The 16,360-nt window shown below is 36.7% G+C and overlaps 1 protein-coding gene across 1 annotated transcript in view; it reads right to left on the reverse strand.

Moving 5' to 3' along the window:
* polrmt (polymerase (RNA) mitochondrial (DNA directed)) overlaps positions 1–16,360 on the reverse strand; it is an 84,743-nt gene that overhangs the window by 18,625 nt on the left and 49,758 nt on the right. The window contains exons 14-15 of the mRNA XM_087304229.1: positions 14,655–14,741; positions 10,647–10,760 (exon numbers count right to left, since the gene is read on the reverse strand). Of these exons, the coding sequence (XP_087160355.1) occupies positions 10,647–10,760; positions 14,655–14,741 (201 nt within the window). The remainder of the gene's footprint in view (positions 1–10,646; positions 10,761–14,654; positions 14,742–16,360) is intronic.

Raw genomic sequence — 16,360 nt, forward strand, 5'->3', positions numbered from 1 at the left:
CATTGTTTACAGGGAAGAACCTTCATCGAATTAACTTCGATAAATTGACCTTTAACCAACTTTGACCTCTATTATAATCTGACATGTATAAATATTGCGATCAATCTGCACCAAGCTGACCTTCAGATTTATTATCGATCCACTTTAAATGCATTGATAGAGATTTGAGAGAGTATCTTAATCTGAGACAGACCAAACAAAGAGGACGTTCCCAGAAACCCCCCACAAACCACTAATATTGACACAATGCCAATGAATAGCAAGAGGTTAACCTTAGTAAAGGTTGCCGTCCATCACTTAGACATTGAGGTCAGGCCACTACACTAGAGTGAGTGACTGCTCTCGGTATAAGAACTGTCAGCGTCAGGGGTGCTTCCATCACATTACTACTTTGTTTAGTCTCTTTGGTGCCCCAGGAGCCCGTCCCAAAGCAGCTCAATTCAACAGAGAAGTGCTGAATGACAGAGAGTGAAGTCTGAGACAGTGACGGACGGACATAAACAAAGAGAAAATGTTTAGAAAGTGCTGACGGCAACCGTAAGGTAAAAGGTTATGATGGTAAATCAGAGTTGCTAAAGACGGCTGGCTCAATAGAACATTAAGAGGCCCAAACGGAGAGAAACAAGTAAGGGTCAAAAGATTCATGTGTTTATTCTGGATTTCAGATTGGGGAGACAAATGCTGTGTCAAATATTGCATACGTTCATACTATATATTACATTATAAACAGTTTGTGATTATAGTGGTATGTCCAAATTTATAGAATTTGGAAAAAAAGCACACAAGAAATGCCCAGATGACCTAGTACTTCTGGCAAAAATCTGAATTGCGCATCTTCACATCTTCAAAGATGCAACGTTATCCCATGATGCCACCAGAGAGAATTCATGAAAGAGAGTAAAGCGATGCAACTGATGCAGGTAAGTCACAAGATAATGACAAATGATGGATGTAGTATGCCCGAGTTTCTCTCTTACTACTTACATGTATGTTACATATAACATACTTTTCTAACACTCATGAAGTAAATTCAAAATCAAACAAAGTAACTACAGAGTAGTAGGTGATTTATGATGCAGCTTCAGTGTATGGTGAAACGAAACTTCCAATGGCAATGATTTAGGAGTCAACTTAAGGCCATTAAAATTATACTTCTGCATTGAGTGCATATGGATTGTCTGGCATAGCCTTTACTTAACTGCATACCTTAAAGCACAACTCCCAAAAAAAAAAATTGCCTATTTGTCATGAGCGCATGATCTGTGATTAGTCGGCATGGTAGTGGTGATGAGTGTGGGGTGGGACCAAAAGCCTGTGGAGTAGAGCAAGGGAAGTCAAATGAGTTTTTAAATGAATGTTTAAGTGTCAAGTCATGCAGAAAATGAATACTTTTGTTTTGTGTTTACTTTGCGATTAAATTTGTTGAATGTTCGTTAGTTCTGGTCTCTTTATGAGTGCAAGTTTGAGCCACATCTACAGTAGCATTGCATGCATTTCCTATTAGCCTAAACTGCCTACTAGCATTTTGAAAGTGTTGTTACCAGAGCAACACAAGCAGAAGTGTAAATGCTCACAACAGTGTAAGCCATGTGCAAGGAATGCGGCGTGGGTTAAATCGATCACTCGATACAGAAGTATAAATCAGGCACAAAGATCATTAACATAAAAAACAATGTTGGGAAGGCACAAAGGTGCCATGGAGTAAAACACCCACCAGGTAAACGTTGATGTACAGCCTCAAAATCTTATGAAAGACCAGTATATTCAATGGAGACACATTAAATGAAATACTTCTGATCATTTGGTTCTGTTGATGTAACTAAAACTACGGAAAAAAGAGCAAAGCAAGTCACCTTGTCAAGCCGCAGTGATCCTTATCTGAAATGTGGTTTGAATAGCTACCTTGGTGTTTTCTTCTTTTGCAAAGAAATCATGTTTCAAAAAAGCTCCTTCACTTGCTCTCTAATGTCTGTGGTTGTGGGATTTACCAAAGCATTCCCTTACACATGACTTTACATGCGTCTTTTTACTGGGTCTGAAATTGATGACAGGAAATGATGGCAAAAGCAAGAGTGAATACAACCGGGACAACAAAACAGTACGGTTGAGATTTGACAAGTCTCCTGCAAGAGCATGCAGAATTGTATGCCAAAAGGCCAGCATTTAACTTCCAAGCTTCAAGCTATCCACAAAGCTGCCATCTCCTTTATTGAACACATCCATCTGAGCCTCAAGGTAACACTCTCTAATCTATCACGATCCCCAAGAGAGAGGCTTTAAACCATTCCTGACCTCTTGCCTAGTTAACTCCTCTGGGAATATTCTCGCAATATCTGCGGTGTTCATCAACGCTTCGACAACAACAGCCATGTGGTTAGCCAAAAGATCAATTAAAATGGATGATTCATCGTCTGCAGTTCTGAGCACTACTGATCTTTCTTCACATATTAAAGCACCTCTCTTTTGATCTGACTTTCAGTCTGGGACTTTGGGCAGAACATCAGCCAATTAGCAAGATGTAGAAGTCAAAAAAGTACCATCTAGGGTCAAAAAAGTTGCAGTGGGGCTCGGCAATCTTTTGGGATAAGACAAGAAACATCATATCAACCCCAAAGGAAATCACGTTTCTCCTTTTTCCAAGGGCACCATAAGTGTGTGGCCACAAAAGCAAAGGCAACAAATGATTCCCCACCGATTTAATTCCCACTTTGTCTTCCTTACAAAATTATCACACTGTCCTTCCTCAGCTTGATGCGTAGCCTGTGAAAGAAACATTTCAGCCTTCAAAAATGACCCCTGAAGTGATTAACAGTAAACAATCACATTACCGAGCTTTACTGATGCATATCCCAAGTCTGGTTCTCTCCCAAGTGTAATTTCCTTTCCCCTATCAATAGACACAGTGCCTGAATAAATACTGCCAATTTCACCCTGGCTTATTTGTTTACTTTTTTACAACAGCATTACACTCCCATTTCCCCGGCATCTAATTAATACGCCATTTCCCATGTAAAGAAAGATCAAGGGTGGGTTGCAGGAGATTGAATCACAGAGAGGTGACCTCAGCTCAAGTGTCTCATTGCTGCAGTATGAGAAAATGTTTCCTTTATTACCTTTGAAGTAGGAGGTTGAGATTGATAATGATTTGGATTTTTTTTCTGACTTTAAGAGTCCAGAAGAAAAACACCTATATAGGTTATGTGGGAGGGGTTTATATAACTTTATACGTTACATAACTTTATATTAAATGCCTCTTTGTGTTGGGAAGCACACTGTTCTTGCCCCTTTATAATGTAGAGTCTTAGTCAACTTAAAATAGCTTTTACCCATTTTGCTTTCACAATATGATTTACTTTATCTGAGTGGAATGTGATAATCAGTGGGGAAAAAAAAAACATTAACATGTGAACAAAAAGTAAAGGAACAGTTCTTGAAGTGTACTCATACACTACCTGACAAAAGTCTCGTTACCTATCCGAGTTTTAGGAACAACAAAAAATAACTCAACTTCTAGTTGATTATTTGGTATCAGAACTGGCTTACTGACTTAGCTTAGACAAAAGTTTTGTCACTTGACAGATATAATGTACAGTATAGAATATAAAGTCATTGTGCATTGGATTGTGAATGACTCCTCTGAGCTTGGACGACTGCATCCATACATCTTTGCATAACTTAGTCATCTAGAATGCCAAAGAAAGCATCCTTGCAGGACTCCCAGAGTTCAAGATTCTTTGGATCTTAAATGCTTCCTCCCTCATCTTACCACAGACATGCTCAATAATGTTCATATTTGGTGATTGGGCTGGCCAATCCTAGAGTTTTTTGACCTTGTTACTTTCAGGAACTTTGATGTGAAGGCTGAAGTATGAGGAGGAGTGCTAATCTGCTGAAGAATTGGCCCTCTCCTGTGGTTTGTAATGTAATGGGCAGCACATTTTTTTAATAACTCAGGCTGTTGATGTTGCCATTCACTTTGTAGATCTTTCAAATGCCCCCATACTGATTGTAACCCCAAACCATGATTTTTCCTTCACTAAAGTTGACTGAATTCTATGAGAATCTTGGGTCCATTTAGGTTCCTACAGGTCTTCTGCAGTATGTGATGATTGTGATGCAGTTCAACAGATGATTCATTGAAACAATCTATCCTCCGCCACTTTTCCAAATGATCAACTAGAAGGCAGGTTATTTTTGTTGCTCTACAACTGGGATCGACAACAAGCCTTTTGTCTGGTAGAGTAAGCATAGATTTGTATTATACCATGTAACTGTAGTAATTGCGTCCTATTTAATTGGAGTTGGGGTAGGCAAGAGATAAAAAAAGAGAATTGAGCCATAATTTTGTTTCATGTTCTTTTCTGAAGAACTAATTAGCTACAACCTTTATTTAATTCAGTTCCCCCAGTTTTATTTTGTGATGGCTTTTCTTAAAACTTATTGCATTATTTGCTTTAACTCTTGTGTTTTGCTGTGAAAATGCAAGGATCTTGTAAAATCTCAAGCACTCCAAGATTAATACAATTTTAGGAATAAAGGTACGAGAGTGGTCACAGTCATATCTTTTTAAAAAGCGCACATTTGTAACTAAATGGTCCATATTAGTACCAAAAAAAAATCCAAAAGGTACACTTCTGTACTTTTAGGTTCTATTATGTTCTTGAGGCACCAATAAGGACCCTTTAGGTACAAATGCTCCAGTGACAGCTCTGATACCGTTATTTCTGAGAGTGCAAACTAAACACAAGCCTGCAATATGGCCTTGTGCAGAGCTTAATGCTCCCCACGTAGCAGGTTCTTAGACCCTGTCAAACAGTTGAGCTTCAATCACAGCAAAAGTCCTCATTAGCAAACTGCACTGCACGCAGAAGACACAGATACTGATTAAACCAAAAAGCTGATGGGTCTGCCAAGCCAGGCAGACTACTACGGGTTCCCCTCAGACATAAATACCCCAATATGATAATAAAACGATAACTGTAATAAAAGAGATGACCATAAAAAGGGTTGTAAAACTCATCCTTTATATAACACCATTAAAGATCATTAAGAACCATCATGCCAGTTCATCCATGTAGGGGGTGTTACCGCAAACAGGTGAAGGTAGAGCTGGGGCTCGCTGGTGATTAATGGGGGTCTTGATGGTGCTACATTAATCTGGTCAGTGTGACATTTACAGGGGAATTGAAAACCCCATAGTGTGATCACCTAACGTGCTCCACTACTAGGTGAAATAAATATAGACTGACTCGCTATAATGTGCTCGATGCTTTAAATGGTGTTGGACATGATTGACCTCTGACCATGACCCATCATTCGTCGGTTAAGGATAAAAGAGTGTGCAATTCATGAAAAATGTGGGTTGTAATGGACCTAGTGGCCTATGTAATACATCACAACACGAGCCACCTTCAAATGCTGGCATGATACATTCATCCATTCATTAAAGTAAAACATGCAAGGTGGACGACAGAAAAGTTCAACAGTCTTCTCAAAATTTCCATATGGAGCTTTCACAGTACATACATTTTAAGCTAGGTTTATTATTTCCTGCTAAATTTAACAAGTGGATCATTATAATTGGGCTATTCTTATAATTAAGCTATAACATCAGCAGTGAATACATTAATTATATTGTCATTAAATGGTCAAGTGTTCAAATGAAAAGGGGTTTAACGCCCGATTCACACAGGGCTTCAGCATTAAAGCTTGACAGGGGGTGTGTCTGAAGCTGGGGCTGATGCGATCGCCATACCATCGCCAGCCACTGAATAAGTCCGCAATTGGCTGGAGAATTAGCATGAAGCAATCTAATTGGCTGACGCTTCCATTGGGGCTTGAAAAGTTGAGAAATTCCCACCTTCTGCAGCGAGTAGACAGACCCAAAAGCGGCGCAGACGGACCAACAACTCAGTTCAGCAACGCTTGACATAACCCATTCAAAGTGAATGGGAAGTGTTGGCACTGATGCTCCGTGTAAAAGGGGCGTAACATGCATGCAAGCTTAAAGTAAAAGGTTTCACAATGTGAAGAATGTATTATATTAACATTCCTGATTAAAGTTAATGTTTATCAGAAATTCCATAAAGTCCAATAAAATTTGGTGCCCAAAATTTATAAATTTTTAAGTGTGATATAGTATTTCAGACCCGACCATGACACCTGAATTAGAAAAACTCAAAAATGAGTTATTGGACAAAAATCCTATTTTTCTTCTCTTAAACGGGTTGAAAATTATGATCAAAAATAGAAACTACAGATATAGAAAATCAGTCTAATATATATATATATATATATATATATATATATATATATATATATATATATATATATATATATATATATATATATAACATCATCTTATAGTCTTATTTGCCTTGTGTTCTGGCCTTGGATGTCAACATCTACCTCCATGCATTTGAAAAAGGGCAAGCAACACTTTTACAAAGCAAGAGTCAACAATGGCACCTTGACATCAGCAGAACCCCACTGAGGACAACACAGACCATTAGGACACTATTACACATTATTTCCACTGCCTAGATACACAGACCAGAGGGATGAAAACGGAAAAGGCCAGGCACATGACATTGCATGTTTTCCCAGGAGTGATCGAGGAATGAATGAGTGCAGCTCTTCAAAACTGTAGAGGAATGAATTAGACCAAAGGCACACCCATGTCAATGGGGTCCAAATGACATCAGACGTACCACTCATTTGACTTCCAAATGCAGGGAAATATGAGCCAGTGTTTTTGCATGTTGATTTAAACACTGGAAAAAACACCAGCATATAAAGGTTGATGTGCACTGGGCTTCACTTAAAGAGGTCTTTTGGCACAAAAATTACTTTTATAAGGTGAACTGAGCTGTGCAGTTGTTGTGTATTCTACATTTCTGCCTATGTTGGCATCTTTGTAGGTAACAAATCCTGTACATTTGTGATGATCTCTTCCCTTTTAGCATAGATATCGAGCCATTCTCACACAGTAAAGAAAAAGTTCAGGCTAATTCTGACCAACACTAATACTTTTTCCAAACAAATGAAGTATCACATGTCATATTCTGATTTCCAAATTGAGTTTTTAAAAGCTTTCCACCAAATGCGGAATTAAGTATTCGCACGAGTAAGTCAATGCAAGTGTGCAGATAGAGGTGAACTACTGCCAGACGACATAAATGACATTTGCCTCAATCGTGTCTTCCACAGATATTATTGGAAGATTATTATTTTTTATTACTCAAGCAGAAAATTTGTGTGAGGGGAACAACATCCTAAAAGTAATCTAAAGCGAGATATGCACTTGTTTATGTTTGCTGTGAACTAAGCATAAGCAAAGACTATAGAATACACAAGACATGTCACTCTTGTTGTATAGTTTTGAATGGGGAAAAGTGTAACGGTCAATATGGCGAAAAAGTCCCACTTACTAGTACAGAAGCCAATCATCGATTGCTATAGATTGATGTTTCTCTGGGGGAAAAGCTCAGACCAGATACGTGGCATTATAAAAAAATTTTGGTCAACATACTGTACAAATACTTGCTTGACAGCCATAATAAATATATCCACATCAAGCTTGAAATTTCTACTTTTAAATGAACCAACTATTAAAATTTTTTGGGTTTGTAATAGCTATGAAACTAACGTGAGGTACATTCTGTCCTGTCAAATGCACATCACATGACAGCAACTACTCAAACATCTAAACAAACTTGTAAACAAAGAGTCACTGTCATTTCAGGAGGAGATTTGCTATCAAGACCAAGTTGTGAATTACTTCTGAAGACCAGCTTGATCTGGCGATCCTTATCCAGAGGATGATAATGTGTAACACGGCCATATACGAGGTTGGTGTCGTGATCTCATTTTTTTCGAGTGAGCATTCGCATGCACATTAGCTTGGGCAACCTGGAAACATGCTGATTTTGTTATGTTTAATTTTATTTTTGGTTCCAAATATGTAATGTAATCGTAAGCTTGGCAAACAGTTTTGGAGAAATTGCTGTTTCCCAATTCCTAAGCATACTGCGTGAGAGGGGTTTCAAAGATGGCGAGTAAAATTATTGCCTTAAAGAGACTTTGACATAAGGCTACTGTTGCTAAAGCTACCATTGTCTGTGCCCATTTGCATTGATATTGTTTTACCTGCTTTAAGAATCGCCGCAAATTCAAATGTGGTTGTTGATCCAATAATCGAATTGAACATAAAAGTAATGTGAAGTTGACCACTCGAATATGTCGAGCTCATAATCCCAAGAGAAACCTTTGTGATAGCACACAATGGCCACATGAGAACAGCTATGTGGTTATTTTTATAGCGTCACGCTCCCATTTGCGTAAATTATAAACGCACATCAATTTTGCATAAAATAGATGACTGACTTTTAAATTAAATACGTTTTCTGTAAAGAAAACAGGCTTGTACTGATAGAGAAATGTTTATCGGACCCCCTAGTTTTTCACAATTTTTTTGTGATTTTCGCAAAAAAATTTTATGATTTTGTGGTGGCAATTCCCAGAAATTTGCAGACAAATTTTTGGTAAAAAAATAAAAATAATAATAATTATATATATATATATATATATATATATATATATATATATATATATATATATATATATATATATATATATATATATATATAAAATATTATATTATATTATATTATATATATATATAGCCTACTATTTTAGGTGCTAGGTCAGACACAGTGACAATGACACAAATCATGAAAATAAATTATTCTTTATTTTGGTCTCTTGTCAAGCCAATTGTCATTTGTGTGACTCTTATTCAATGATCTTATTTTCTCTTTCTCAGATTTTACTCCTCGGTGCATCTGACATCCCGTACCTCCCTCAGGACATGCGTTAGGGCTTCCCCTACCGTAATATACCTAAAACGATGATAACTCATGACAGGGAAGCATAGGGAAAAAGGGAAAAAGTTAAACGAAATCATTTATCGATTTGACACAAATCATAATACCAGCTATACATGTAAAGCACAAATAATATCCTTCAATTCGGTCATGTCTACCAGTTGTCATCTTTGAAAAAATCTCCATCATTGTAAGCTGCTTGCTTTTCTGTCTGTCCCAGTGCTCCGTTTGTTAGATGTTTGCTCTCGCTTTTTTTTTGCAGTCTGATAAGCATCAAAAGCACAAAATGCCCAATTCTCATCATTATTCACTCGACTGGATTACTCTTCAGTGTGACTCAGCAGTGAATTTTAAAACACACTGAACTGAAGTAATCTAAACTGAACTGAACGTAAACTCTGAAAACTAAACTGACACTGTTTCAATTCCATTAATCTTCTATGTGAAGCCACTTTGACACAATCCACATTGTAAAAAGCGCTATACAAATAAAGATGAATTGAATTGATTTGCGCCACAGGATGTCTAATTGCATTTTTGCGTTGACTTTACATGTAAATCTCTCACACTTTATCCGCTTTTGCTTACTGCCACAGGCTGCAAAACAATTCCTCGCCACTTCCATGTAAAATAATGTGTGAGGGCGCAGGTGAGATGTCATTTTTTGAGAGACACTCAAATAAATCACATGTGCTGTGTGCGCAAAAAGTCATGTAAAACAATTAATTGCAGGCTAAAATAAATCTAATTTGATTATATGGTTTGGAATTGGATGTTTTACAAGATTATTTAAATTTTTTGCAATTATTTTGCGTTGAAATTAAGAACATTTTGCTGATTTTGTGTTAGATTCAGCGATTCCAGAATCGTAAAAATCCAGGTTGTCTGATTTATTTGTAAAATGCAGAACAAGTGGGTGGAAAACCAGCTCATTTGCATTTAAAGGGCCAAACACAAAAACAGCACATTTTAGCTTAAACCCTAAAAGAGTCAATTTCAACAACCTATGAAATATGATCTGTCCGAGTGTTGTAAGCTAAAACATCACACACACACACACACACACTCTGGAGACCTCAGATAGTTGTTTTACGTCTTGTAAACAAAGGCATAACAGGTACCCTTTAAACTTTCAGCATTAAAAACAGAAGCTGAATCTGGTATTAGGGGCTGGGCCACACCCAGCAACAGCAGCAGCAGCAGCAAATGCTCAGCGACGGTGTCACAGACGGGTTGCCAGATGCTCTCTGCTGGATCCCACTACACACTACAGGCCACCGCTGTGCCGCCTCGGCTCTGTTGCTGATGCTATCTGACAGCAGCACGGGCTGTCTGCATGCAAAACCTCTGTCGCGATCCTTCATTCTTTCACTTCCAGCTGCACAAGACCTTTCTGACAAGCAGTGCTACTGAGATCAGGTCGTGATGGAGAGCGAGGGTTGAGCCCGCCTGCTGAGCTGAGAGATTTTGGACTCCCTGCTGATTTCCGCTGAAGAAGTGAAGTGAAAGAACTCAAAGATGACTAAACTAACCGAACTTACCGTGTCTTTGGGAAAGGAGAAAATGCAAAGTCTGGTTTTCTGTTTAAGTATGAGCCTTGCATCTTACAATGACCTTAATTCGTCAATAGTGCAGTGGTGTTTGAAGCACAGTTCACACAAAAGTCACTTCAAAGGTTAAATGAGGACTATCGAAAGTCAGGACCCAGGTAGTTTAAATGGAAAACTATTTATGTTAGAGTGTTTCTTTTTAAAAACTTACAATTTGATTCCTGATTCGGTGATATGGCTGAATTATAGGAAGTCCCAACGGTGTTACCCATTCCACTGTCCGTCCCGATTTGGCTATTAGCCTAGCACTCTCCGTCAGCCATTCCTAAAAGAGAATAATCATTCACTATGTACATATTTAAAAAAATCTGGATCAAACCACATTTACATCACAAAATAATTTTGAACTAAGATTCATCATGATTATGGCTTCATCTAAAAATATAGTAGTCAAGTAATCAATCACTGGGCTAGTAAAAATTGCAATAAAGTAAGGCACAGGTCTCAAACTCGATCCCTAGAAGGCCACCGCTCTGCAGTTTTGCTCTAACCCTAATTAAACAGCTGATCCAGCTAATCAAGGAGTTTAATGACTACTTTAGACTATTAAGCAGGTGTGAGTTGTAGGTGGTTGGAGCTAAACTATGCAGAGCTGTGGCTCTCCAGGTATTTAGTTTGAGACCATTGAAGAAAGGTTTTCTAGTTGGTTATAGGTTGTTGCTGAAACAAACAAAATCCCTTCTTCATGATAATCTGGTATCCTCGTGAAAACCTCGCTATAAAGGACTTGTGATAGAAAAACTGTATGGTGTATTAGTAAAAACAGGAAAGCATAAAAAAAATAGAGATACTATAGTATACACTCTCAGAAAAAGGTATCTTTTAAAAAAAAAATTTACACATTTGTACTTGAAGGGTCCATATTGGTACATAAAAAGTATATATTAGTACCTACAAATTTTAAGAGGAACTATTTTGTACTTTTTAGGTTCTAATATGTACCCTTGAGATATTAATATGGACCTTTTAGGTACAAATTTATACCTTTCGTAAAGGTACCACCCCAGTGACAGCTTGTGTACCTTTATTTCTGAGAGTGTACAGTCCTGAGATGCACAAGTAGCAAGTGTGACGACAAACTGAAAAAAAAAAAATTCACGTTTGCTTCCATAGCACGGTTGGTTTGGCATATGTGAATCCAGCAATCACACTCTGATCCACGCCAAAACATCGGTCCGAGATCGCCTGAATGAGGTGGTCTCGTCTCGATTAAAATTAATTCCGGAGCAGATCGATTGTAGTGAGAAAGCAATACGATTCAATGAACCAGGCTATCTTACAGTGTATTATGAATAGTTATATAGTATGAAGAGGCTATCCAGTATGAAGAGAGAATTATGAGTATGGCGGGATGTCATTCCTACCATATTTCAGCTTTTTTGGTTCGTTAAGAAAATTTGCTGTGTAAAAGCGAACCGCACAGCGGTTAAAAATTTTTTTATTAAAACATTACTCGATATCCACTAAATAAAACAAACCACTATAAAATGTGTGCTAGTTGGAAAAATTCAGATACATATGTAAAAAGTTACTGCAAAAACAAACTGAAACTAAAGTAAAAATATTGCTAAAAGTAATTGCAATAAAAGCTGTACTAGCAAGAAAATCAGAACAAACATTAAAACATCTCTGGTTGTGCTATTTTAAAAAAATTACAGATGCACAGGTGGGAAGTTGTTGCCAAGATAACCTGAAATATTCTTTATCTACTGACAATTTGTCTAAACCAACAAAACAAAACAAAACAAAACAAAAAACAAATAAGCAAAGAAAAAAACAAATAGCTAAAAATAGCTGCAATAAAACAAACACTCTACGTATTAGTTAGAAAAATTCAGATGCACAGGTAGAAAGTTAGTGCAAAAAGAAACTGAAACTAAACAAAAACACATTGCTAAAAAGTAGTTGTAATAAAAAGTAGTCTCCAGCTCTACTTTGAAAAATTCCAGATGCACAGGTGGGAAGTTGTTGCCAAGACAAACTGAAATACTACAGTATATCCACTAACAATTCGTCTTAACAAACAAAACAAAAAACAAATTGCTAAAAAGAAGTTGCAATAAAACAGACACTTGGTGTGCTAGTTGGAAAAATCGAGATGCACTGGTAAGAAGTTATTGCAAAAACAAATCGCAAAAAAAAAATAAAAATAAAATAAATAAAAAAACTGAAACTAAACTACAAAACTATTTATACTTTATTGTTAACGTTCTTTATTGCTAACTTTTGCTGAAGAGTAGTTGTGACAAAGTGGTTGCGATAAAAAGTACTCTACAGCTGTACTAGTTAAAAAAAATCTGAACAAACACGATAAAAAAAGGAAGTCTCTGGCTGTGCTAGATGTAAAACTCCAGATGCACAGGTGGGCAGTTGTTGCTGAGAGGAAGCGTTTAAAGAACCTGCTGATCCTAAGCAACAGTGCTACCTGCGCATCTTGGCAGCCGGAGTGGCGTCCTCCCCAGTGCTCTCCCCGAAACGCTACATCTGAGATAAATTCCTCTGCTCATCTGGAAGTGGGGCCGGGCCTAAAGTGGCTTCATTCATCAGAGCCCCCCATTTTCCGCTCCTGTATCACCTTCTGCCGGTAACATCAATGATCAACTACCTGGGCTGAACTGCCAGCCCTCCTGAGGATCTGACCTATTTAGGAAGCTGGTTGTGTCTGTAGGCGAAGTGGGGGATATTTCACATTCGCTCTGCCTGTCTGTGTGTGTGTCTCCCCGGGGGCTGCAACAGGAGACAGTGAACGGCTGGTCCTTGATCTACGGCACCAGGAATGTTCATTGCTTTTTTGTTTTGTTTCCTGCAGCAGTAATTCATGAGCTGCAGCCAGATGCATCATGGGAGAACTATATCTAGCGATTCATAAAAATAAGCTTGTTTTATAAAAAAAAAAAAAAATAGAAGCAACAAGAGTTTGATTTTTTTTGCTTGAAATCCTCTACATAAAGATTACTGCTCAGGGGTTGAAACAATTTTGAATTCGTTATGATGATTCAATATTTTAAGCACGAAAAGGCAAAACAATTGTTTTTTATTTATTTTAATAACGAGAATATATTTGATTATATTAAAAAATTTAATTTATGCTTGTGATGGCAAAGGTGAATTTTCAGCAGCCCTTATGATAGTCACATCACAAGAAAAAAGTAATCTTGCCACTTGGTGGGTAAATTAATAGAATTTTTTTTTTTTTTTGGTTGGCTCTCTCTAAAATTACTCCCAAAATAGCAATGCCTGAGAATAATTTGAAGAATTTATGAAGATATCATGGAATGATCTTTGGTTATAAAATATTTTGTTGTAATATGCAAAGAATAATATATTAAAAAAACAAAATATAAAGTTTATCAACTTGTATATAGGAAAACTTCAGAAAAGTTACACATCTTTTCAAATGATACAATGCAATATGCTAACTTAGTACCAAAAAAACAAACAAAAAATAAATAAAGAAAGAAAGAATAACAATGAAAATGAAACAATACAATTAAATAAAATGAATGGAACAAAACAAAACAAATGGACTCAAACCAAACCAAACCAAATGGAACAAAACAAAACAAAAAGGAACCAAACACCGCCAAAAACAAAATGGAACAAAACAAATGGAACAAAACCAAACCAAACAACAAAATGGAACAAAACGTAACAAAATATAAAGGAACCAAACCAAAAACAAAATGGAACAAAACTGGAAAAAATGGAACAACACAAAACAAACGGAACAAAACCAAACCAAAAACAAAATAAAACAAAACCAAACCAAAAACAAAATGTTACAAAACCCAACCAAAAACAAAATGGAAAAAAACCCAAACCAAAATCAAAAATGGAACAAAACAAATGAAACTAAACCAAAACAAAACGGAACAAAATAAACAAAACAAAACAAATGGAATAAAACCAAACAAAATGGCATCAAACCAAACAAAATTAAAAACAAAACAAAATACGAAACGGAAAAAATAAATAAATAAATAAAATAAACAACACTAAAAACAAAACAAAAACTTAAAACAATAAAAGTATAAAAAATATAACAAACATAAAAGGTGTTGACGTTCCTGAATTACTATTATTTTTGTTCAGTCTGCAGGTAAAGAGCAAATCTTCCCACAAAATACTTCTACTTTATAATTAAAGTGAAATAGTGTACCTGAATCTCCCGCGTTCCAGTGAACATTTCCTTTAAGCTGTTGAAAACCTGTACCACCAGGTAATGTGAAGCATCCCATACATAGTCCTGTGGATTCAAATTAGCACATTATTATCATTATTATTATTATTTTATGTATATGCAATAATGCTAAATGCTTAATCTGAACCTGAAAGGCCATATTAGAACATGAATAATTAATTTGATGATACTTTAAGGCATTGTTCACACTTGCAATTTTTGCTTCAATTGACCTGGTTTTTATTGTGATTTCTTTGGTAGTGTGGTTTATTTGATTAAACACTGGTGTGCACAAAATAAGCAGACTGAGACTAAACATATGAGTAGGTAATAAATCCCCTTCCAAATGAAATCTTTTTTTTTTTTTGTAGTTCACGTGAAATCGGAATCAGATGGAGCACAGTTACCGACAATACATCATTTCTCAAATGTTTATATTCTAAGGCATAACCGATTGAATTCTAGTCATAAATATTAAAAGAATTGAGCTTTTGTTCAGAAGAAAGACTAATTGTGCAATCATATACAAGTTCATATAAGGGCACTTCTCAAATTTCTCTTCGCTTCTTGAGCTGCAATGTTTACTTAATAGAAGCTTATGAATTTAGTTTAAACATGGATAGCAACATACACTTTGGTCTCATGTGCTCTAGTGCTGTGAATTAAATGCAGCACACATCACTTTCTCTTTCATGTGAAAGAATCCATAACTTCAGCGCTCACTGATTGGTCATTGCACAGGGACATGCCTTAAAACATGCACAGAGTTAGTCTAGAGTAATTAGAGGTGATGTATGCAAGTTTTAACTCATCTAAAGCATAAAAATAGCATATGTTTGCAGATATTTAGGCAACATGCAAAATGAATGTACACTACCTGACAAAAGACTTGTTGCCTATCCAAGTTTTAGAAACAACAAATAATAACTTGACTTCTAGTTGATCATTTGGTATCAGAAGTGGCTTATGTGAAAGGCAAAGGCCTCTAGATTACACTTATTTAACCAAAATAAAATTTGATCATGCCTTGATTTTTAATTATTTAATTAGGATAGAAAGTCTGACTTTGCTTAGACAAAAGTTTTGGCACCTAACAAAATATTGTACAGTATAGAATATAAAGTCTTGGTGCAGTGCAAAAAAAATATATATATTGTGTATCACTCGCATTATCTTGGACGACTGCATTTATACTGTGCATCTCTGCAAACTCAAATGACTTATTAATAAAGTCATCTGGAAAGAGGCCAAAGAAAGCGTTCTTGCAGGACTCCCTGACTTCATCAAGATTCTTGATGATTTATCTTCAATGCCTCCTCCATCTTACCATAGACATGCTCAATAATGTTCATTTCTGGTGACTGGGCTGGACAATCCTGGAGCACCTTGTTCTTCTTTGCTTTCAGGAACTTTGTGGAGGCTGAAGTATGAGAAGGAGCGCTATCCTGCTGAAGAATTTGCCCTCTCTTCTGGTTTGTAATGAAATGGGCAGCACAAATGTCTTGATACCTCAGGCCGTTGCCATCCACTCCACAGATCTCTTGCACACTCCCATGCTGAATGTTACCCCAAACCATGATTTTGCCTTCACCAAACTTGACTAATTTCTATGAGAATCTTGGTCCATGCAGGTTTAATATGTCTTCTGTAGTATTTGTGATGATTGGGATGCCTTCTACCACTTT

This window comes from Danio rerio, chromosome 22 (assembly GCF_052040795.2).
Source record: "Danio rerio strain M-AB ecotype USA chromosome 22, GRCz13ab, whole genome shotgun sequence".
Classification (NCBI taxonomy): domain Eukaryota; kingdom Metazoa; phylum Chordata; class Actinopteri; order Cypriniformes; family Danionidae; genus Danio; species Danio rerio.